The 25,349-nt window shown below is 43.6% G+C and overlaps 1 protein-coding gene across 4 annotated transcripts in view; it reads right to left on the bottom strand.

The window, feature by feature from the left end:
* The window catches only part of TRIM33 (tripartite motif containing 33), a 207,033-nt gene that overhangs the window by 52,837 nt on the left and 128,847 nt on the right, over positions 1-25,349 (bottom strand). For all 4 annotated transcript variants that reach the window (XM_040337442.1, XM_040337444.1, XM_040337445.1 and 1 more), the window contains exons 8-10: positions 11,588-11,705; positions 3,810-4,054; positions 2,311-2,487 (exon numbers count right to left, since the gene is read on the bottom strand). In XM_040337442.1, the coding sequence (XP_040193376.1) occupies positions 2,311-2,487; positions 3,810-4,054; positions 11,588-11,705 (540 nt within the window). The remainder of the gene's footprint in view (positions 1-2,310; positions 2,488-3,809; positions 4,055-11,587; positions 11,706-25,349) is intronic.

Genomic DNA, 25,349 nt, shown 5'->3' with positions numbered 1-25,349 from the left:
TCTCATATGTAAACATATGAGATCATCTCTCATTGGCCGCACAGATCGCCTAGGAAACGGCCGCTCCGATTGGCCGTTCACGGCGATCTGTGACTGGCTGTGTCCAAGGGACACGGCCAGTACAGAAGTTCCCCGCTGCGCGCTCGGGAGCGCGCGCGTGGAACGCGGAAATGAGCTGCCGTCAATTGACGGCGGCTCAGAGATTTAGAACCACCCTGCGGCCGTCAATAGTCGTACGGCCGTAGGGAAGTGGTTAATCGGTACCTGAAGATGCTTGTTTAAGACAGATACGGCAGGATCAACTACAAGAATAGACCATTTTTATGCAAACTCTTTTTCCACTAGAGTTCAAAGATTTCTGAGGAAGTGAAACTCCTTTCAGACTGCACATTCTGTTCTGTTCATGGATGTTTTGCAAGTTTTGTAGGCCTTTGTGCTCAAAGGGGAAGGCCAGGATGGCAGAGAGTCAATTAGCACAATGTCAAAGATTTGGAGACAGAGGCAATGAGCTTAACGTTAGGAAGCATGTTGTGTGAAGCTCCTGTTGAATAAAGTGCTTCTGAAGCTTCTTTTAATAATGCCTCAACATTCTCTTTTTATTCCCTTCTGATGCTGCACCCTCTAGAACCAGCATATCAGGGTCTGGCTCCAATTGGAGTAGAAGAGGGCGTTACTGAGCCTTGAACAAAGATGCCTGTATTAGGGCCATAATTTACCCAAGAAATTGTGACAGATGCAGAAAATTCTGCTTTTGTCAAGTGGGATGCTTGCTGTGTGCCTGAAATAGCTAAAATCAGATGCTGAGGCCAGTCTTAGAAATGGTTCTTGCTCCAGTAAAGGATGCATAATCACTTTGAGGTTGAACGGGCCTGAATATTCACCTGTGATTTTAAATTGCCTCCCTTTAGCCTGGTGTCTGCCATACCTACAAATGAGTGTAATTCCATGTATGGTGCTCATGTAGTAATGTGTGGGAGAGAAGGTAAAGTGTGTCTGGTATGCAATAACCCAGTCGTAGACCGTTCTGCAACAAATCCTTGTTGCAAAACAGTGCTTGAATACTTTAAAAGGGTTCTAGGCGGAAGTGGTGTTAAAAGTGTTTGACGCAACAAACACCTGAACTTCCATCTGAGACTGAGCAATGAGTGGTTGAATTTTAGCACCAAGTATGAAAAGTTTGCACTGTAATGTGAACATATGTCAAACCTAGCCTCATTTATGCCATAAATATCAGACACACCTGTCTTACCCATCAAGGATGCAGGGCTGCATATAAAATCTAAGCCTTGCCTGATACAGTGGGCCCCCCCCCCCCCCTCCCAGAAGAGATAGTCAGGGACAGGGTTCCAAAGTGATGGCCCACGACTCTGGCCCTTTAAAAAGTACCCCAAGGCCAACTCTACATTACAAGCTGTACCCATCTTGTGGATTCTGTGTACAGCTCCAAGATCCACCCATCTGGATACACTACTTCTGTATAGGCATTAGAAGACGCAGAGTTGAAGAGTTTTAAGAAAATAAAGAAAAATTAAAAAAAAAAAACAGCAAAGCCAATTTCTTCATGGAAAAATTGGTCCACGATCTCCAGACAATAGAGAAAAAAAAACCTTGAGGAGTTGCAGCGTGGAGTAGGGTTACCTTAATGCATTCTATTAAGATAAAAAGCCTTCTGTGTGTAGCAGCCTGCCTAGCATCTTTTAATACTTACCCGAGCCCCAGCGATGTCTACGAGTTCCCTCGGCCTTCCGGGACTCTCCCTCCTGATTAGCTGAGACACTGTAGAGGCACCATTGCCACACATAGCATTTTATGTATACATCTGCTTCAAACAATGTGAAAAGGTAAGATTCAATTTCATTAAATGTTTTAGGTATGCTGAGTGAATTGGAGCAAAAACAGTGGTGGTGGTGGGGGGGGTGTCCCAAATTTTACTGCAAAAGTGGAAAAACACTTTAAATGTGCTTTTGGTGTATGGAGTAGCAAGATTGTGCTGAATAAATGTCAGTATGTGCACGAAAGGTACTGGCATTCATCATATAAGAAACCTGTAGATTCCTACAGCGATATGAAATAAAACAGACCATTGTTTTTGCATGCAGTAATTGCAGTGTTGGAGACAAAGGGTGAGCAAAGTTTTGACTAAAAAACTTCCGTTTTAAAATCTAGCTCCAGTAAAAGGGTTACTAATAAGTGACTATCAAACTGCCCACATTTCTCTATGTAAACTAGTGATCTCTCACCAAGAGTCCCCAACGAATGTAGAAAATTGTGAGATATTAAAAATGATGGGTCTATAATTCCTTTGTTTACCTGTCTTTGGAGATGAGGTTGCATCATTGAGTACTGAGGTCCATTGTGGCGAGGTACACCTTGCATTCGGTTAGCATTTTGAGCCGCGTTTTGTGCCATTCTCATGTGATGAGCTTGGAAAGGTACGCAATTCATGTTATTCCTCTGCATTGCCTGCATGCTGATCAACCTTGGGGGCTGCAAAATGTTCAGGTACAGTAAATTATAAATACAAATACTGGGTTTGATAATCCTTTATAAAATGTCCACACTATATAACAGCAAAGTCAGATAACCCTGACATTACTCATAAATTACATGAGACTCACTACAGATCCTCTTCCAAGAAAGCAAAGAAAACAAATGGTTTCTTTATTTTTGCCATGGCTTAAAATTAAGCTTGTGATTTTGTTGCTTGAAGTAAAACGTGCTTACATCCAATTTTTTTCCCTCTAAAATACTTGTTCTGTGCAATGGTTTTGGTCATCTCCTTTCCTGGAGTCCCTTGCCAGCACACTCTGCTCCTCCTCTTGTTCAAGTGTTTCCATGGACAAATCGCTTGTTATGAGGATACTCGTGTAGGCAAGCTTCTGAGCAAGGTGGTGCGAGTCCATAGACAGACACACACAGGCAGCCCCAAAACCTACTTATAGGATTTTATTGACAGCAGCAGGATAGCTCCTGCTGCCGTCAAAACCTTGTGAACACAGGAAGATGGAAAAAAGATGCTGTAAACAGGACAGAGCTGGATCGAGAGAAGGCTCAGGTAAGACAATTTGCATGCAAGTGGAGGAAGCCAAGCAGTTCCTCATCCTGTACAGATCTCTCAACAACAGAGTCCCCGAATCATGTAAAAAAGTGTCAGATGAACATTCCAGCTAATACTAAATACTTAAAGCGCAGTTATAGAAGGACTGGCCATTTAATCCAGTCCCGTAATACTTTGACGTTGTACCCCAATTTGTTTTTGTAATAGATCTTGGTACGCCCATGTTAATCGACATTCAGACTTGGAGAGGAAATGGCATTGTAAGCCTTGGAGTTTGGTACTCCAAGGCAAAGGCAACTCAGGAAACTAGGACATAAGCAGCAAAGGTTATTTGGCTTCTTGAAATACATTCTAATGTTAAACTTTTTTTTGAGCCGTGAGTAGCAATATTTGACTTTAATAAAGATAAATAAACCCATAAACTTTGCTTTACATTAAGCACTTTTCTTAAGGTGACCTTTGGCTTTAATAGGTAGCAGAGCAAAGCTATTGGTAATGTCAGCACAAATAATTCCAACTTAAAAAAGATAAATTATGAAGTACAGTACTTCAACAGCCACATGAAAGGATACTTAAGTATGGAAACGTGTTACAACGATGTCTACTTTGAAACTTTAGTCCATTAGCTGTAGCAATATATATTTCCATTTAAGATAAAACACAAAAGACCACAAAATTACTACTAAAATAGCTTTAAAGCTAATGTTCTGTTTTCAAAACATGCGAGTTATAACCATGCCATTCTACTTGCCTGCTGATGCATAACTTGAGGGCCAGATGGCCTTTGATGTGGTGCAGGTGGCTGGACCATTCTCATTTGCTGAAGCTGCTGGTGTTTTTGAGCATACACCTGCTGCTGCATATGCTGGAGACGGAGTTGTGCTAGGTTAATTTGTGCAGGGGCTTTATTTACATGGTTTGTTCCTTGGGGATTTTGGCCAACCACTACATTAGGTGAATATCCAGTAGTTGGCTTATTTTCAACAATAAGATTACCTGTTGAAAGAAAAAAAAATAGCAAGGTGAGACAGAAGTTTGTAAATAAAGTTTTCAAATGTAAAATGAAACTCCAGCCAGAAAACAATGATTCTTAGATAATCGCAGGTAAAACCTGGCATGCTAGTTGTACCCAAGTTGATCAATTGATCAGCTTGGTACAGTTGAAATCTTGTCTGGTTCCTGCTGTACTGCCTCAGATTCAAACCGTGTATTGCCTGCCCAGGTTATTAAAATTAGCCCACTCAGGCAAATATGTGAAAAAAAAAAAAAAGTTTCTCTTTAAACATTTAAAGGAGTTGTAAAGGAACAAAAATGTTTGCCTAAAATGAATGTCTGCAAGGTAGACAGACAGAATAGTGTAATGATTCTGTTAATACCTATTCAATTCCTTCATCAATATCACCTCCGGCTTTCTAGTTTGTTCTCTCATTCACTTCCTGGTTTGCATCGCTCGTTCATGTAAGAACTACATTTCCCAGTATGAATTGCGGCACACCCAGTAATTCACACCTCCTTGAAGTCTCCAACACATAGAGAGCGTCCTGCCGCACAGATGTAGTTCCCAGGAGGGGGCGAGCACGTCACTGACCACCGCAGGAAAGCCTCCCTTCATGGTGGCGAGTTACAATCAGGCAAGCAGGAAGTGAACAGAACAGAGAAGAAAGCGCAACTTCTGAGCAAAAACGAACAATGAGGAGTTGAAAAGAGGAATGTCTGCAGGTAAAGGATGCTCATTATGAAAAAAATGTTTTTCTTTTACAACCCCTTTAAGTTTTGCATCACTAAATCAAGGGTCACATTTACACAGAAGACAAAGCCAGCCAAACAAGGTCTCTGCCTAAAGAGATCTTCTCCCCCTCTGGTACATTTTTCTCACCCTGGAAAAAAGAAAAAGTTTAGAGTAAGGGTCTTCAAACTATGGCCCTCCAGTTGTTCAGGAACTACAATTCCCACCATGCCTAGTCATGTCTCTGAATGTCAGTTTTACCATGCCTCATGGGACGTGTAGTTCTGAAACAGCTGGAGGGCGGTAGTTTGAGGATCCCTGGTTTAGAGTATGCAAAAACAATGGTGAAATAAAAGGGTATTGCTGTATAGGTGCAAAAATGTATGTAGATTTAAAAAAGGTACAAACTTAAAACAGAAAAGCTCAGAAGACACAAGGCCCTCACTCTCTAAAAGGCTGTAATCGTATCAGTGGCCATTTCAGGCCTCAGTTATCTGCCAGTGCAAATATGAAAATATTAATTTCAATTCGAAAAGTTAGTGCCTGGCTCCACCTCATGATTAGTCAGTGGGGTAAAGTGTGGGGAGACAGTTTGGGCATGGATGTTCTAGATCAGCTCTTTTCAACCAGGGTGCCTTGAGGCTTTTTCAGGAGTGTATACCATTATATACAAGCCAGCAGGTGGATGAAGCTTGCATTTTTAGTTACACAAAGCCATGGGTTTTCATTCTGCACCGTTACGACTTTCTAGACACTAGCATCCCAACAACCAGTCATGTCATCAGTTGATAATGAGGATGTCAGTCGCCTCCTTTGACCCTTCTCTGCCTCTCTACCTCTGCATTGGGGTCACATTAGCGGACTGATGGAGAGAAATTGAGGGAGAAGAGAAACACTAAGTACCAGTGCGCACAAGTGAATTTTTTTTTTCTTTTAAAGCAAAAAAAAAAAAAAAACACCTTTAACGTTGAGTGTGCAATATGTGTGGAAGTTGCTGCATTATGTAAAACTATTAGTATAGTTTACATTTTGGAATGGGTGCCTCAAGACTGTGCATAATTTTAAAGGGTACTTTGACTGAATAAAGGTTGAGAAACATTGGTCTAGATGAAGTTATATATTCACAGTATAGAAGAGCAAAAGGAATTCTCATTGCTGTCGATTTTAATTTACATTTTAAATTCAAGATTTCACTTTGCATCCCAGATACCGCAGCACATTTACAGTACAGAGAGGAAAGAGGTATCCCAATTACAGAATGATCAATTACATTTTAAAGTGGAGCTTTTTTTGCATTGTTAGCATAATTTACCAGCAGCACATAATGAGATTTATTTCTGCCTGCATTTTGTATGCAATTTAACATTACATTATTACATGTTTGTGTCTTAATCCCCTTTCACACAGATATTCCGATTGGGTCAGTTTTTCTGGCGTACCAGATCGGCACCTCCATTCTTCTCTATGGAGTGGCGGGTGTAAAGCGGACATGTGTCAGTTTACACCTGCCTACATCCAATCTGATCTGCCCCTCCAAAAAAAAAAAATGATATGTTTGCCATACATTCAGCAGCCCATAGAGGGGTGTGATCTGTGTCTGTTGTGCATGAAAGGGGCCTTAAAAAGAGATATGGGGTTTAAAAAAAAAAAAAAACACACACGTCTCACTTAGGTGGATACAGCATTGATCCAATCAAAGACCGTCAAATCACACAGTTCCCAGTCTTTAGTGACGGTCAGTCACCAGATCCCTGGAGCGCTGGGCTGTGGAGGAAGCAGCTGGCTCAGGCTCTCAGGAGTGCCGAGAGGCAGGGCCAGCAGCCAGTTGGGCATCTGGGTGGATCACGATATTAAAAAAAGTCGGCTCTCTCCAGCATCTGGACTGACTGACATCAGCCATAAACAGACTTCGGCCCACTGTCAGAACAAATGACACTCCTTATCATACAGGAGACGGAGGGCCAAAAGAGCTTTATCCCTACTTTAAGATACTGGATTCGTAATAAATATTGAAATGAAACAATTAAGGCTATAAAATTATTTTATTTTTTCTTCTTCTCTTTCTCCTCTTCCCCTTTATTGGGCGGGGGGGCAAGGGGGAAGATCCGAAAACACGTATAAATTTAGAAGGGAATACTACAATTATAAATACGTGTTTTTTTTTTTTTTTTTGGGGGGTGTTTACCCCTCAATAAGGGAGGTAATCCTGAATCAGATAAATATAAGAAGGCACAGAGGAAACATAATAAATAAATATCACAATTATACAGCACTAGGAATACATATACCGTATTTATCGACGTATACCGCGCACTTATTTGCCCTAAAAATCAGGGCAAAATCGTCAGTGCGCGATATACGCTGATACCCGCGCCGAGTTTGAACACTGCGCCGGCATATACCGAGCGCAGTACACTTGTGTATAGTCGGGCAGGCTCGGCCCCTCTCGCTCTCACGTCCTGGAAGTCCAGGACGTGAGCGCGAGAGTAGCCGAGCCTGCCCGACTGTACCCAAGTGTACTGCGCTCGGTATATGCCGGCGCATTGTTCAAACTCGGCGCGGGAAAGCGGGGAGGACACCGCAGAAGGACGCCGGACCCGACGAAGAGGACACCCGAAGCCGCAGACGGACCCGACGAGGGCGCCGCGCAAGACACCAAAACTAAGTAGTAAAATGTAATAAATATTTTTTTTTACAGGAATGTCGGGTCCACTTTAGGGGTGCACGCTATACGCCGGAGCACGCAATACCCCGATAAATACGGTATATTAATACATTCTTTATAGTCACAAACACTTTTCTACGTTCTTCCTCCCCCCCTTCCTTTCTTGTTTATTTTTGGGGAGGATTCAGAGAAACCACCATATAGTAAAGGAAGGTAGTATCGAGCTGCCTTTTAAGTGTCAAGGCATGTTAAATGTAATATGTAAAGAAAAAATTTAATAAAGAGATTAAACAAAAAAAGGCTATAAAATAAAGATGCACGAGAATCTGGTTTGTAGTGTTAAAATAACTATTTGTGTGTGGAAAAATAATTCAGTTCTACACATCTGATTTTTGAAAGTGAATTGAAGGTTATGATGATGAAACTGCTATTCAATAATATAATGAATGATGTTAAAGTATCTCATAATGTAGTTATTATGCCTTTTTGTCTTATTCTTATATGGAACGAGCAATAATAAGAATAAAAAAATATATATATTATCTCACACACATTAGTACATTTTACCTCTAATCACCTCCTTCCCGCACTATAGTCGAATGGGGGCTACAGCGCAGGCCTCGATTGCCAGGGGGGTGTCAATAGACGTCCTCCAGAGCACGCTCTGTGATCACCGAGTTGAGACTCGGCTGATCACGGATTGGCGCAAAGGGGCCGATCCCGGCCCCTTACCACATGATCAGCTGTCAGCCAATGATAGCTTCAAAAGTTTGTCCAGTAGTGTTTAAATACCACCAAAGGAAAGCTCCATTTGTGGGGAGGGAGATAAAAAAAATCATTTGGGTACAAAGTTGCATGATCGCGCAATTGTCATTCAAAATGTGAGAGCACTGAAAGCTGAAATGGGGTTTAAGTGCCAAGTAAGCATGTTAAGAAACTAAATTTAGTATTTGATGTTAAACAGAGATCAACCAGTACAACAGTAACTGGTAGTCAAGGGCAACTTGTACTGCATTATTATGTGTACAACTCAAACTTGTAGACAAGGCTTTTTGTAGACAAGGCCACTTTTCTGACATTTAATCACACATTTTCCTCACAGGTTGTCAGCTCATGTTGCAACTAAGCCGGTCCACTAAGGGATCAAAATGAGTGCCGTCAAGGAAAGGTTTAGTGCTCTACAGCTCCAAGAGCCGGTTCACACTGGGGCGGCACAACTTCGGGGGCGGCTCGGCAAGGCGTCCTGAAAACGACTTCAGAGGCGACTTGCAAAATTACTTCTGTATAGAAGTCAATGCAAGTCACCCCCGAAGTCGTACAAGAACCTTTTTCTAAGTCGGAGCGACTTGCATCGATCCTATTAGAATGGTTCTGGTGAATAGAATGGGACGCGACTTGTGAGTCGCCTGACGAGTCGCCCCAGTGTGAACCGGCTCTAGGAAATTGCCGCTTGTTGAATCAAAACAACAAATTGAATTTTTTTTATACCAGTTGCCAGGTACAAAAGAAACATACAATTCTATCTGGATAAAAAGTCTGTTGATCTGGCAAGCATACCACATCTGCCTATGTGCCAGTCTGGAGCAATGAGCATCATGGGAAAATTCTGTATCTTGTTCCTGCAGTGCAGGCAAGGAAGAAGCTTTAGGGTAGGAAATATACTTCTGCCAGGGGATCTTTGCACCTGGTTATATGCATGTCCCTTGTTGACCCTAAAAGGAACACCCCTGGGTGCAGACACCAATTCTCTCGAGTCCAAGCACTGTCAGCTGAGGAAATCAGGCAATACTTTACAAGAAAAGCAAACATGGGCGATAAGGCTGGAAAATGAAGTTCTGCCAAGGACATGCTACCCCTTTTCAGTGCAATTTTTGGCTCCTCCCTGATGGTTTATGTAGGCCACCACTGTGGCACTGTGACTAAAGTCTGGTCTCCAGAGTGGTCCAATGCTAAAGGGACAGCCAAATCGCCTGAAGATCCAGGATGTTTATCAGAGGACAAACTTCCCCTGCTTCCACTACAGGACCCATGTACCCAAAGACAAGCATGTCCAGGTTGTTGTTAAACCTGGAGACCAGCAGGTCCACGTCTAGGGGACCCCCACCTGTGACAGGTTATGGAACACCACCAGGTATAGAGACCTCTCCCCTGGGTCCAGGTGCTGTTAGGAAAAAAAGTGTGGCTGTCAACTGTCTATGCCCAAGATGTACAAGGCAAAAAAGCAAACATGAAGTAGGATCTAACCTACCGATCTTGCCACATGTGAGACTTCTGGTTTCGCTCTAAAGTGTTTATGTACCCACCACCATTACCTTGCCAGAATAAATCTGCATTGGATGACCTAGCAGGATGGTCAAATTGCACAAATCTTTAATATGTTGATAGACTACTATGATGATCAAGACCTCTGCACTGACAGGGTGCCCAGGACTAATTTCCAACCTTACAGGATGGCATCCATCATGAGGACCACCAAAGGATAAGGACAACTTGCAAAACTCCAAAGTCAGATAGCCAAGACACCATATCAGGTGATGTGAATTTTTGTAATGAGGGACGGTGTAGCCTAAGGAGAACACACTATATATCAAGGCGTGCAAAATTAGGCAGCATCTTTTCCTCAGGCAAAATGGGCCAAAAGATTTAATTGACTGAACAGCCAGAAATTGAAAAAAGTCTTTCAGAGGGATGCAGCACTCTTGAAATTGCCAAGATAACCATCAAATGTTTTGTTGAAAATAGTTAACCAGATCGCCAAAAAAATGCAGAGAAAAAAATAAACTGCCAATTATTTGAGAAAAATAAAATGTGAAGCTACCAGGAACCTGCTATATTCCAGAACTGCAATCCACCAGGAGTGCCCAGAAGCACAAGACTGGCCAAGAAATATCTGAGGACAGACTTTTCAAAAGGTATTATGGACTGATGAGAGCGTACCCAAAGCCAGATACAAGTCCAAAGGAGAACGAAGATTTGCGGTCCAAGGACCCAGACTATGGAACGCTCACCAACCACCATCCGATTGGAGGTAAACCACCTGGCCTTCAGGAGAAAGATCAAGACCCATCTTCTGAGGGCCCAGGGAATGGATACCAAGCGCCCAGAGGCGATTCAGTTCGCATGTGTTGCGCTATATAAGTTTCTCACTCACTCAACTCTTGACAGACCAGAAGGACGAGCCTGTGGCCGGATCAGTAATGGGCACAGAGCTCCACTTCGATTCAGACACCAGCAAGGTGGAGGTGGGGTACTGGTATGGGCTGATATTTTTAAAGATCAGCTAGTTGGACCTTCTCAGGTTGAAAATGGACTCAAACTCAACACCAAAAACCTACTGCCAGTTTTTAGAAAATACTTTTCAAGCAGTGGTATAGGAAAGTCTGCATTTTTTAAGAAGACCATATTAATGCGGGACAATGCTATGCTATCTAGTAAAGGCCTTAAAAAGGTGAAAGAATAACATGGCCCCATTCTTCACCTGACCTAAACCCTATTGAGAACTTGTGAGCCTTTTTAAATGAGAGATTTACAGTGAATGAAAACAGTACACCTCTCTGAATAGTGTCTGGGAGGCTGTGGTTGTTGGTCGGCAACAGATTAAGAAACTGACAGGCTCCATGAATGGAAGGCTTATGACAAGTATTGAAAAGTTTGGCTAAATCTTTCACATTTTTTAAATGTCAGAAATGTTTATTTGTAAATTCTGAGTTGTTAATTATGCTCACTAACAAATGAAAAACAAGTGAGATGGGAAATTTTGGGTTTTTCATTTAGTTGCATAATAATTCTGCACACTAAATCTCTGCTCACACCAAAGAGACTTGTCATGCGATTTGATATTTGACATAGTCGGTAATGGCAGTGTTCAAATCAGTGCGACGCCGGCGTTGCGGTGCTGCATGGATTTCAAAAAGCTGCACAGATGTCCTCCTGACATACAGCTTTGAAATCAAGTGAACGCAGATGATGCTGCACGATTTCAAAGCCACATTTAATGTGAACGAGGGCCAATAGTTGCCCAATAAGAGTGTACACACATTCTCCCAAGAAAGCCAAAACCTCACTTACTTTCTTAAATATAGATCATACAAATATCACAAAGCAGTGTATAAATTTAAAGATATAAACACAAACTTACCTAAATTAACAACATTCTTTGCCCAGAATGTTGGGTCACAATGAAATCTTACTGCTCCATTTGCAGCTGGAACTGGATCACAACGTGCTTTTAAGATGTGACGTAGCTGAAAAGTAATCTGAAAAAAAATAAAAAAAAATAGGACAAATAAAGGCTCTTGTAAAAGCGGAGTTACAATTGTGGTTTTATGTTGTTGTGGACAAGAGACTCTTCACAATCTTTAGGTCAGAACCATAAGGCATCTGACCAATTGAATAGCTCCAACGCCTAGTATGACTGCCATTTAAAATGGCACAGGTTTTTTTCACATCACACAGTCCACTCCCAGCTAAAACCTCAGGACTAAACCTAAATAAACACTATACAACTTTTTTGTTCGATTTTCCTTCAACTACGTAGGGCAAGGGCCTGCCTGATTGCATACAAATTGAATGTGTTTAGGTTTGACCTCATATTTGGTAAATCTAAAGGGGATAAAAAAAAAGCTAAAGAAAATTGTATAGTGTGTATCCAGTTTAAAAGATAATGAAAACGGAATTGCAATGACTGCTTCCATACTGAAATAAATAGGGGGTGGGTTTCAATTCCTCCTACTCAAATTATAAAATATGTACTAGCTTGTCTGTTCCTATAATGGGTTCTTTTAGATCTGATATTACTACTCCCAATATCACCATTAATATGATCTATAATAACGGACACAAAAGCAAATCCCTTATTTAAAAAAAAAAAAAGAAAACTAACAAAACTCTAAAAGAATATAACAGAGCACATAGAAATAAAAAGGGCAGAGATAGGTTATGTAAATCGATCCTCAAAGTCCTGCATCTTAGCTGTGCTCTCAGGAAGAAGAAGAAGAAAAAAAAGGGAGGCAGACCATGGCCTCTTATACTACGCGCAGAAGTCACACGCACAGACACCCTTTACTCGCCCTTTGTACAGTACTTTACTAAATGAGCTGCTGCTGTCCTCAATAACATCCAACAGATGGCATTGTTACAGTGTAAGCAAATGCCCAGGTCAGTAATACAGAAACAACTGGCCCCCTTGATATTCTGGTTGGAAGCAAGGCACTTTTAACCACTTAAGGACCACCGCACGACTAAATACGTTGGCAGAATGGCACGTCCCCTTTAAGAGCCCAGCAGTGGGTCGCGAGCGCGCCGCCGGCTGGTCTAAAGCTCCGTGACCGATCGCCGTGGGTGTCCCGCGATCGGGTCACAGGATCTGAAGAATGGGGAGAGGCGAGTGTAAACACACCTTCCCCATTCTTCTCTGTGGCAATGTCAGTGATATAGGGAACGACGATCACTGACTTCACACGTCCCGCCCCCCTACAGTTAGAAACACACATGAGGTCACACTTAACCCTACAGCGCCCCCTAGTGGTTAACCCCATTCACTGCCATTTTCACAGTAATCGGTGGATTTTTATAGCACTTTTCGCAGTGAAAATGACAATGGTCCCAAAAATGTGACAAAAGTGTCCAATGTGTCCGCCATAATGTGGCAGTTACACACAAAAAATAAATTATTGCGATTTTTTTTTTCCCAAACATAAAAGAATACGTATTAGCCTAAACTGGAGGAAAAAATAGTATTACAGGAGAGGACTAGGCAGAAACATGTTAAATACATGTTACATTAACAGAGTTGAACAGCCCCGTCCAGGGGGCGGTCCCTCCAGACATAACCCTTCTCACTGTAGCATGCAGCCTCAGTTCGTAACAAGCAGTACAAACCTAAAAAGGAGGGGTGGGGGAGCTGTGTCCGTCCATGGACTTCAGAGAAAAGGATTTTACGGTGAGTACAAAAAATCCTATTTTCTCTTATCGTCCATGGATGGACACAGCTCCTTAAATCTTGACAAGTGGGACGTCCCCAAGCAGTGTAAAAAAAGGAGGGGTGGGAAATGTATCAGTAAAACCAATTTTAACTTCACCCCAAAACAAGCAGAGCTCCTCAACGGAGAAAGTGCAACTTTAAACAGCCGCCGGCAAAAACTAGCGGCTGAAAAAAAAAAAAAACATAAGATGCACTCACAGCAACCATGTAAATTCTGGAAAAAGCATGAACGGACGAGCAAGTCGCCGCCTAGCACACCTGTGAGACCGACGCATGTCGGAAAAAAAAACCAGGAAGCACCAATTGCCCTGGTCGAAAGTGCAAGACAAGACCGCCAACTCAGAAACCCCTCTAACAGAGGTAAAGGACACTAAAGGGGCCACCTTCTGAGATAGTGTCGAGAAAATCTCTCTGATGTTTCCAAAGGAAGGTTCCTGAAGAACCAAGAGCACCAGAGTCCAAACTCATGGGGAAAGAGATGGGCCAAGAGGGTAGAGTATATGGCAAACCCCCTGCACACAAAAAAAAAAAAAAAAAAGGGGGACCCACTAGGGAACGGGCCGCAAAAAGGCCACTGAAAACACAGCCAAGGCTGAAATCTGCCCCCAAACGGTGATTTAAGCAATTTTTAGATCCACTCCAAGCTTTAAAAACAGCAGGACCCTGGACACCGTGGACGTCACTCCATTGCTTCGCACCAAGAGAGGTGCGACGGTAGATCCTCCGGAAGAAGACTACGGTGCCCTCAGGATTGTTGAGATGACCGAGTCAGACAGACCCCGGTCACCTAAAGTCTGGCTTCCAATAACCATGTTGAGCAAGTCAGTGACTGTACAACAGGAGGAAGTATGGGACCTTCGAGGAACCTGCCCTGGCAACCGCCAGGGTACCTCCGCTACCAGACGCCCGATATCGGCGTGCCAAGGTCAATCTGGAGCGATTAGAATCATCGGGATCTCCTCAGCCTCCACTCTATGGAGCGGCTGAGGAAGCAACTACCATGGAGGAACGGCAAAAAGTCGCCGATACAGACCCCACAGGGCTACTAGCGCAACTGACACGTCTGTACCAGATCACTAGACCTGGCCACCAACTTTGACACCGTTGCGGCGGAGATGAGCGGCCAGGAGATCCATGCCCTGTGAGGCTCATCTCCTGCAAGGGAGCTGAAACACCCAAGTTCAAAGACCAGTCGCCCTGGTCCAGCATCTGGCGACTCCAGTAGTCTGTCTGCCGGTATACCCGATAGTAGACCGAAGCCATGGCCGTGGCGTTGTCCGGCTGAAACCAGATCGGTCGACCACAAGGAGGAGAAGAATAGCCTGATCTCCTAAAATAGTAGCACCTGGTATTCCCAGGCGGTCTCCCACCCAGGCACTAGCCAGGCCCGACCCTGGGTAGCTACCGAGACCAGACACATTCAGGGAGGTGTGGCCGTAGGTCCACGCAAGTCCAGCGACTAAGGGTCGACTGGACCCCCCAGTTTTGTGAACCCCCCCTCAGGTTCACAACCCGTGAGCTGGCATTCGTCGTAAACACCAACCACTGGAAGGAAGAAACAACTTCCCGGACCGAAGAGTCGGGGATCTCTGTCACCAATTCAGAGACTGACTAGGTGGCGCACCAGAATCTGATGATTTCAGAGACAAGAGATTTTTACCACCTGGACAGTATTTCCCCTGGAAAACCAGGGTGTGGTACCGCCTTGAAGGAGGCTACCCACAGCCCCCGAACCAGCAGGCGCCCGGAGAGAAGACCGATTGCGTGATGCCAATACCTTCACCGCAGACTGAAGAGTCTGCAATTTCTCCAGGGGAAGAAGGACCTTTGCCACCGATGAGTCTGGATCAACACTAGATACTCCAACGCCGAGTCGGAACCTAGCATGCCCAGGAATTGAACCCTGGGTCGCACACATGGAAAGCAGGCTTGCCGCCACTGAGCTACACCTTCTGGCCTAAACATTTAACACCCACCCGAATCTTCGGAGAGTCTGAATGGGAATCCATTCACTAGGTCGGAGACAGAAGCTGCTCTCAGAAGAAAGTCGTTTAAGTAGCCAATGAGGCAAAGCCGCAAGCCAGACCCCAGCATGGTAAACATGGAACAGGTCAGTACTTCGGATCTTCTATCAGTCAGATCCATACAAGCAGGGGTTCACGCCCGGCGGTGAGGGACCACAAAAGCCCTCAGCGGCTTTTCTCATTCCGCAAACGTGTCCAGGACTAACAAAAACTGTGGGAATCCCAGGTGCCAACACCTGCTGCCACCACCAGCATGTGGGGGAAGGACCCAGATACTGACTCCAAATATTAATTAATATTTACATAGTGTGTATTATAATATGCACACCTGTCCTTCCAAACAAAAGCTCCTAGAGCCCTATTCAGAGAGACTGCCCAGCGCTGCCGTCCGCTCTCAGCACACAGCGTGTGAGGAAAAGAACCGTGAGGTAACTGTGCGGCATCTGCAGGGACCTGTTTAAACAGGAAAAGCCTCCAAGGGCTTTTTTATTTAAGGACTAGCTGAATACCCGGCGTTGCCCGGTCTTCCCATCTTAACCTTTTGGGGAGGAAAATCATAGTAATATAAATATACCCATATTTTATATAAGGGTGTAGGTATTTTTTTTATTTTTATTTTTTTTATTTGGCATACAAGTAATATGTGTACCAGGTATTATTGAAATATCTCCAGGCGTACAGAAATTATGTGGGAACATACATTTCCCATTGATTTGCATGGGACTTTAAACAAAAACCCCGACCCTCACAAATGGGGGTAGTTGAGGGATAAATTAACTATCCTATAGTTTAAGTGGACATATAAGTAACATGTGACCAAGTGTTATCGAAATATCTACAGCCGTTTTGAAGTTATGAAGTAACATGCATTTCCCATAGAGTTGAATGGGACTTTAAAGGAAAACCCCGACCATGGCAAATGGGGGTGGGTAAGGGTTAAACCACCTATCCTATGTTTGTTGCTGACATATAAGCAACATGTGTGCCAAGTTTCATGTTAATATCTTTAGCCGTTTGGACGTGATGCTGGAACATACATACACACGTTGAGTTTTATATATATATATATATATATATATATAGATCAGATACAGCATAAAAAGCAAAACCGTTACAGGTGTCACCAATCAGTCAGCATCCAACTACTCGCTGAAGTATAATCATAAACATCTGTGCTCATCACAGGGCTTTTTAACCCTCACAGGAAAGCCCAAAACAATTGTTTGGAGATGAATTTTCGCGCCAAAAAAATGTGTGGAACGATTAATTAGTAAATAAAATTAAAATTAAAATTAAAGCTGCTCCCCTAAAAATATAAAAAGGCAATCCCTCATTAGATTTTAGTGAATGTGTAGTATATAGGGGGCGCTAATAGAACAAATTTTGTAATTAAACAAAATATCAAAATATATATATAATAAGGTGATAGCAATTACAATCTTAGTGATATCTATATAAATATATACAATCTTTGCAAGTAATACTAGAAGACCCGTGGGTCAATAGTGAAAAATAAAAAAATCCACAAGAGAGTCTCTATAACAAGAGTAATGTGCTCCCAAGACAAGAAATCAAGAAAAAATTGCTTTCTTAATGATAATTAGTATTGTCCATATATTTGAGTGATAATAGTGACCACTAGCAAACAAAAAAGTGAATCTTTGCAATAGTCCAGAAAAGTAAAACATGCAATCTTCTCGTGAATGACAGTGCTTCAAAGTCTTTCCACCACTTTCGCAAAACGACACCCAAAAGTGTATAATTTAAATGCGCTTACCAAAGCGATTTGACCCCTTTAACTAAAAAGAGAGTCAAAAACGCTTGTGCAGTTGTTAATGTCTGCAAACATGTATTGCGTCCTTCACTGATTAGATACAGGCAAATCTTCTTCCAGCAGCCTCATAAATGAAATACAAAACAGAGAGCCTCCATAGTGCAACCGGTTTTATTTTAAAAGAATTTTAAACAAAAACTTGGGCCAAGTGGCCACTTACATTAAAAAGTGCCCATCCCGGCACTGGGTCTGCGGGCCATGATGGGAGATGAATAAAATAACGTGACCAGGCTCGCCGCCGACGATCGTTTCGTATAAACGTCTTCAGGGGGGCGTGTGCCTGGTCACGTTATTTTATTCATCTCCCATCATCCGACCCTTGTGAGCTGACGAGGCGCTAGGAGGTACCTGCCACTTGTCAATTGAGGCTGCTGTCTCCTCCATCTAAAGGCCCGCAGACCCAGTGCCGGGATGGGCACTTTTTAATGTAAGTGGCCACTTGGCCCAAGTTTTTGTTTAAAATTCTTTTAAAATAAAACCGGTTGCACTATGGAGGCTCTCTGTTTTGTATTTCATTTATGAGGCTGCTGGAAGAAGATTTGCCTGTATCTAATCAGTGAAGGACGCAATACATGTTTGCAGACATTAACAACTGCACAAGCGTTTTTGACTCTCTTTTTAGTTAAAGGGGTCAAATCGCTTTGGTAAGCGCATTTAAATTATACACTTTTGGGTGTCGTTTTGCGAAAGTGGTGGAAAGACTTTGAAGCACTGTCATTCACGAGAAGATTGCATGTTTTACTTTTCTGGACTATTGCAAAGATTCACTTTTTTGTTTGCTAGTGGTCACTATTATCACTCAAATATATGGACAATACTAATTATCATTAAGAAAGCAATTTTTTCTTGATTTCTTGTCTTGGGAGCACATTACTCTTGTTATAGAGACTCTCTTGTGGATTTTTTTATTTTTCACTATTGACCCACGGGTCTTCTAGTATTACTTGCAAAGATTGTATATATTTATATAGATATCACTAAGATTGTAATTGCTATCACCTTATTATATATATATTTTGATATTTTGTTTAATTACAAAATTTGTTCTATTAGCGCCCCCTATATACTACACAAAGCCCAAAACAAAACAGAAAAAAACAGGCCAGATAACACAGTCCCCACAGGAAGGCCCCCTCCCCCTGACAGCGGCAGTGTTAGCAATGCAGCACGGGAGAAGGAGCAGGGAAGGGAGGAGAAAAGGACCCCCGAACCCCAGGAATGCCCAGCCGTACCAACCCACCGAAGCAGGAGGGACTGTACTTACCCGTCCAAGCGAGGACTCGCTGACGCATTCCTGACAGAACTACAACCGCAATGGAGGTAGCCGTCTGTCCGGTCCACTGTAAGTGAGACAACTCCACAGCCCAGTCATATGTGGACCTCTGAGAAAAGCTCACCGGCCACCCCAGGAGTCATGGGGTATGGCGTGGCAGACCCAGCCTCTTTGCAAAGGTGTGTCCACGCTTGCTGGTCGGACTGAGTAGACTACAAGGATCTATATTATCCAGCCTGTCACTCAGCCGACAGGTGAAAGATGATAATTAAAGAAAAAGTAAAATAAAATGTCTTCTCCGGGCGCTGGGCCCAAAGGGAGCCATACGTCGTCCTTGCTAGGCAGAACGAAACTGAGGCTGCATGCTACAGTGAGGAGGGTTATGTCTGGAGGGACCGCCCCCTGGACGGGGCTGTTCAACTCTGTTAATGTAACATGTATTTAACTATTTAACATGTTTCTGCCTAGTCCTCTCCTGTAAACAGGGAACATAACCCACTTGTCAAGATTTAAGGAGCTGTGTCCGTCCCTGGACGATAAGAGAAATTTTTTTTTATATCTTTTTTGGGGATATTTATTATAGCAAAAAGTAAAAAAGATTTTTTTTTAAATTGTCACTCTATTTTTGTTTATAGCGCAAAAAATTAAAAACCGCAGAGGTGATCAAGTACCACCAAAAGCTCTATTTGAGGGGGAAAAAAAGGACGCCAATTTTGTTTGGGAGCCACGTCGCACGACCGCGTAATTGTCAGTTAAAGCGACGCAGTGCCGAATTGCAAAAAGGGGCAAGGTCCTTCACCTGCATATTGGTCCGGGTCAAGGGTCAAGTTTGCTTTTTTTTTTCTAAATTCCAGCCCCCTCCCCCCCCCCCCATGTACAATTATAGAATTAATGTACTAATGCAAAAATAAAGCAGCTTTGAACTAGTCCTACACACACCCAACTTCATGGCTGTTTAAACACCCTTCTCTATTTACTTCTGCCTTACTTTCTGGGCAGACTTTAGGTCGTGACACAGGAAGGATCAGACCAGCTGATCTCATTTGCACACACGCTGCATCCTATTTCCCACCGGGAGGGCTTACATGGACGGCCTCCCATTTCAGTGGTTATACCGGGATGAAGCCCACATCTACAGGCATCATGCTGGTACCATTCTTTGCAGTGGGCGATTCTGAACAAGGTAGAAATGAACTGAGTGGCAAGTTAGCAACCATCTCTTCTGTGGATGGGAGAAAGTGGCGCCCCCCTCCCACCATGCTATGGGAACGCATACATTACTCCTGCACGCATATTTAATCGGCGATCAAACCACACGTGAGGTATTGACGCGAACATCCGAACAAGAGAAATAATTCTAGTACCAGCCCTCCTGTGCTTCGTCTATGGGGGATTTTAAGCACCGTAGTTTGCCACCATTCCATGGGTGGACACGCGACATGTTGGGCATCTCTATAAAAAAAAAATTATTTTTTCCCCATATAAGAAAAATTGTGTTTGAAAAATGGGTGCGCAAGTACCATGCGACAAATTTCAACACCCACCATTTTATTCTATAGGGTCTCTGATAAAACATGTGTGTTTGGGGGTTCCAAGTAATTTTCTGTCCGATTCTTACATGTAGGAAAGAAGTGTCAGAAATGGCAAAATAATGTTCCGATTTAAATGAAAGGCCAACGCCACTTTTAGCAAAAGGAATGGAACAGGTCGTGGTGAACCATCAGGTACAGTTCCCTGCATGAAAGGGCCGCCAACTCGACACCTTTCTAGCCGAGGTGATAGCCATCAGGCTAGCTTGCATGACAGCAAGTCTAATGGAATTTCCTTGATATGTTCAAATGGTTGTTTATGTAACACAGACAGCGCCAGTTCAAGTGCCAAAGACACATAGGTGACCTAATGGGGGGGAGGAGCAAGCCTGTTGACCCCTGCAAAAAGGTTCGGACCAGTGACTAGGAGGCTAAAGGCCCTTGGAAGAATACCGATGGGGCTGAAACTTGACCTCTGATTGTACTCAAAGCCAACATGATTTCCACAGTGGACTGTAGAAAAAATAATTCTCCCAATCACGTATTTCCGAGGATGCCATTAATTTGGCTTCACACCAAGCAATGCAAGGTCTTCCAGACCTTATGATAGATCTTCCTAGTAGCCGCTTTTCTAGCATTCACTAGGGTAGACAATGCTGGTCCCGAGATGCCACGGTCCTTTAACACCCTGGCTTCAATAGCCATGCCGTCATATTTAGAGACTTTAAATTGGGGTGGAATATAGGCCCTTGAGACAGTAGATCGGGGAGCAGTGGAAGCTTCCATGGCCCGTCTATTGTCAGTCTCAAAAGCTACAGGAACCAGGGCCTTCTGGGCCAGGCTGGAGCCACCAGAATGACTCCCTCTCTCCAAATCCTGTGCAAAAAATGTGGAAGAGGGATCAGAGGGGGAAGCATGAACCAGGGAGTACTGGCTCCATGGAACTACCAGAGTATCAGCTCCGATTGCCAGAGGATCTCTTGTTCAGGAAATGGACTACTGTAGCTTGAATCTTGATGCCAGTAGGTCAACCTCTGGCCATCCCCAATGTTGGCAAATTTCCTGGAATACCTCTGGGTGTAAGGACCATTCCCCTGGGGAGATCTGCTGGTGGCTGAGATAACCTGCCTTCCAGTTCTCTACTCCTGGAATATGTCCCTCTGCTTCAGAGCTGAACGACTCCTGGTACTGCCTTGGTGGTTTATATAGGCCACTGCAATGGAATTGTTGGACTAAACCCTGGTATGGCAGTCCTTAAGCTCCACCGTCCATGACCGTAGGGCCAGTCATATGGCCCACCATTCCAGGATGTTGATGGGCAGGATTTGTTCTGTCCTTGACCATTTCCCTTGAGCTGTGAGCCCCTGTAGGGTCGCTCCCCAGTCAGAGACTGGCATCTGTAGTCAGTACTCTCCAAGTTACTGGGAGGAAGGATCTTCCCTTTTGCAGGTTATGATCCTGGAACCACCAGTTTAGGCTTAAGCGTGCCCGAGGAGATAAGTGGATAATCCAGGGCTTGTCCTCTGCTGTTCCAAGCCAACAAGATGTCTTGTTGTAGAGGCCTAGAATAGAACTGGGCATAGGGCACTGCCTCAAAGGAGGATACCATCCTCCCTAGAAGACATACATAGCTGAATGGAGGGTTGTCTGGTGCCCCCTATCCACTTAATCCTTCAGGTAACAGATCCCTGCGGGTGGCAAGAAGACTCTTGCTTGGACCGTATATAGGATCAGACCTAAATACTTTTGACCTTTAGCAGGTTTCAAGGCTGTGTTTGCCGTATTTCTGATCCAGCCTAAGCAGGTTATGCTCTGTTCTAGAGCCTGTAATGAGTGCTCTCTAAACAGGAGATCATCCAGATACCCAAGCACCAGGATACCTTGGGCCCTTAAAAGATCCAGTACTGATGCTAGGACATTTGTGAACACCCAGGGATCTGTAGCAAGCCCAAAGGGTAGAGCTATAAAAACAGAAAATGATGTTCCTCTAATGCAAATTGCAGGAACCTCTGATGAGGCTGAAAGATGGGTACGTGTAAATACGCGTCTTTTATATCGATGGATGCTAAAAGTCTTCCATCTGGAGCGAGGTTACAACTGAGCGGACAGACTCCATCTAAAAAAGGACTGGATTAGTAGATACTGGTTCAGGCATCTTGGGTCCAAAAATTGGCCTTGTGACTACATTTGGTTTTTAAACTGTAAAACAGGTTCGATCTTTCTGATACAGGAACCTGTACAATCACTCCTTGATGCACTAAATGGTGTAGTGCCTGAAGCAATAAGTCTTTTTGCAGGATCTGAGGGAATGCTGGATCTTAAAAACCTCAGAGTGGGGAACTCTCCACAACTCCAGCTTGTAACCACGGAATATAATTGAGGTGACCCACTTGTCCTGAATTATTGTTCTCAAAATGTCCGCAAAGTGCAGCAGCCCCCCCACCCGATGGAGTGGAGGCGTTCCCCTCAAAAGGGGGCCTGGTTTAGAAGAGTTTTGGACCCAGGGCTTTTTCTGGCCATGGCTTTGTGGCTTGCCCTTGGCCCTAGCACCCTGTTGGCGGTGGAACTGCCATGGCGCCGAGACATTTGAGGAAGCAGTCCCTGAAGTTTAAAACTAGGGACGCCTGGTGCTTTTCCTCACAGGAGGTAGCGAACTCTTCCATCCGGAAATCTTTTGGACAGATTTGCCCAAAAGATCACCAAATAAAACGTTCCCCACGAAAAGGGAAACCTGCCAATAACTTTCACAATGAAAAGGCTGACTAGTTAAGTCACAAAAGTCTTTGCATATATACAGACGAGAGCCAAATGAGAAACCTGCTGTATTGAATCCTTTTAAAGGTGTCAACAGCAAAACATAGCGCTTGAAGATGCATCTTATTTTCAGGCAGATCATCCTCCTGGTTAGGCCTATCATGCAGTTTTACCTGATCCTTTATGGACTGGCAGATACCAATTACTACAACAGCTGGCTGAATAGCTTAAGTGGCCAAAAAAAAAAAAAGCCTTTAAAAAGGACTGCAATTTCTTGTCAACAGGGTCTTTCAAGCCCTGTGCGTTATCTACCGCACAAGTTAAATTCTTATTTAAGGAAGAGACTGCTGCATCTACGGCTGGCATGCTTCATTTATTATTTTTTTTAACAAACTTTTCATCCATGGGATATAAAAAGGGAAAACCTCTAAAGAGGAACAAAATTCTGTCAGGATGTTCCCAATCAGCATACACTGCCTGTACCAGCAGGTGGTGTAGGGGCAAAGCCTGTGTGGCCTGAAGAGGCCTCAGGGATCCCAAGAGGACCAGGGGGGCTCAGTCAACTCTGCAAGAGGCAACTTAAAGGCAGAATGAACCATTTCGGTCAGAGTCAGGATGAAAAGCCTCTGAGGAAAGCACACAGGCGTCACCAAGTGCAGTATAGCAATACATTTTAATGCACAAGACGAATGTACATACTCACAAGAGTAGGGTAAAAACAGGCATATTAGGCATAGATTGCAGAGGGTCCGAGAAGGAGGCACATCCACGAGGCTGCTGGCTGGTGAATCGGAGCGGGTTGCGCCAGTGGTCGCCGACGCTTCCTGGACCTGAAACACACAGGGAGCCGAGGGATGATGTCACTTCCGGATTTGTGATGAACCAACAGGCAATGAGTTTGCGGAGCATGCGCTCCTTCAGGCCTAATGGGGGCCATGTTGGATGAGGGCTTATAAGTATTAGTGCCGATGCAGCTGGGTCCTAAAGTCCTGCGGCTATAAATATGCCACATACAAACATTGCTGGCTTAGAAGCGTACAGTGGGAAATATATAAAAAATCTTGGCAAATAAAAACTGTGAAACTACTTTGCTGACTGGATGTAAAAAAGGATTAGAATTAATAAAAAGAGGGCATTGAAAAACATTTATAAAAACGGCACTACAACACACCATGGTGCAGCACACTGCAGAAAAAGCACACACACTAAAAGATATAATGCGATAAGAAATTTTGTCCATAAACCAAATTTGTTAGGTGGGAAATTGCATGTATATGCAAGGTCGGGGACAACAGCTAATGATACCAAGTATAATATAAATCAATATACAAATGAAAAAAAGTAATGAAAATATTAAAAATAAAGATGAAAAAATTCAAAAATATAATACAAATTATTAAGTCACTAACCAGCCCATTGTTCAACCAGTTAGGTTTGCCACCCAATATCACACTAAACACAAAGAAATGGAATGCATATTGGGCCAACATTGGTCTTTCTTACTAGAGGATCCTCAGTTGCAACCTACTATCCCGGCTAAATCTAAATTTTCATTCAGGAAAGCCAGGAACATCAGCAGCTCCCAGCAAGTACAAATCTCACCCCATTTCCTTGACGCAAACTTTGTGCTTCATTCCTTCAGTTGTAATGTACCAGTGCCTAAGGTACCACGTCCGACATGCAAACATGTCAACCATGGCCAAAAAGAATTTAAGGGGGGAAAAAAAAGGTAAATAATTATCAGATCTCTAGCTTTTTCAATTGTTCCACAGAATTTGTAGTCCATTGCCTTATTTGCCCTTGTGGCTTGCATAATGTTGGGAAAACCATACGGACACTAAGGAAGAGATTTGGGGAACATCGCTGGTTTGTGGAGGGTGGAGATGACATAGTGTGACGACACTCTTTGAAACATGGATCCTCTGCAGGCCTCAGGGTTTGGATTATAGAGTCTGTTTCTGGTATGTTCCAACTGGCAGAGCAATGCGAACGTCTCTGCCAGAGGGAGATGTATTAGATATACATCTTAGATTCTCCTACGCCCAGAGGCCTAAATGAGTAAATAGAGGTCAACCGTTTGTTTTGACTAATTTGTCCCCTTTATCATTCCCCCCCTTTGTATCTAGGCAGGGTTGGCCTTGTACCTTTCTAACCACCACCCCCTCAGAATTCTCTTACCTTCCTTCCCCCTGCCTCAATCAAAACCAACACGCCAACCCCTCCCCGTGCGTTTTGATGCGGTACCTGTGTTGGCCAATATAAGTATACATTCTTTGGTCCCACATACCTCTCCAGTGGGACCACAAAATGGAATAACTCAACAGTCTGGTGCAAGCGCCAACTTCTCTATGAAAAGCCTCTGCGACTGAGAGGCAGACATCAACTGAATATCTTTTTTTTTTTGTCCAGATTTCTCAGGCAGAATCTTGCCAGGCCCTCCACAAAATACTGAGCTTTTAGCTCTTGCCCATTCTCAACCCATTCCTGCTCCCAACTAGGAGGC

The sequence above is a fragment of the Rana temporaria genome, chromosome 2 (genome assembly GCF_905171775.1).
Source record: "Rana temporaria chromosome 2, aRanTem1.1, whole genome shotgun sequence".
NCBI lineage: Eukaryota > Metazoa > Chordata > Amphibia > Anura > Ranidae > Rana > Rana temporaria.
The sequence above is the reverse complement of the archived record's forward strand: the minus strand, read 5'-3'. Positions and strand labels throughout refer to the sequence as shown.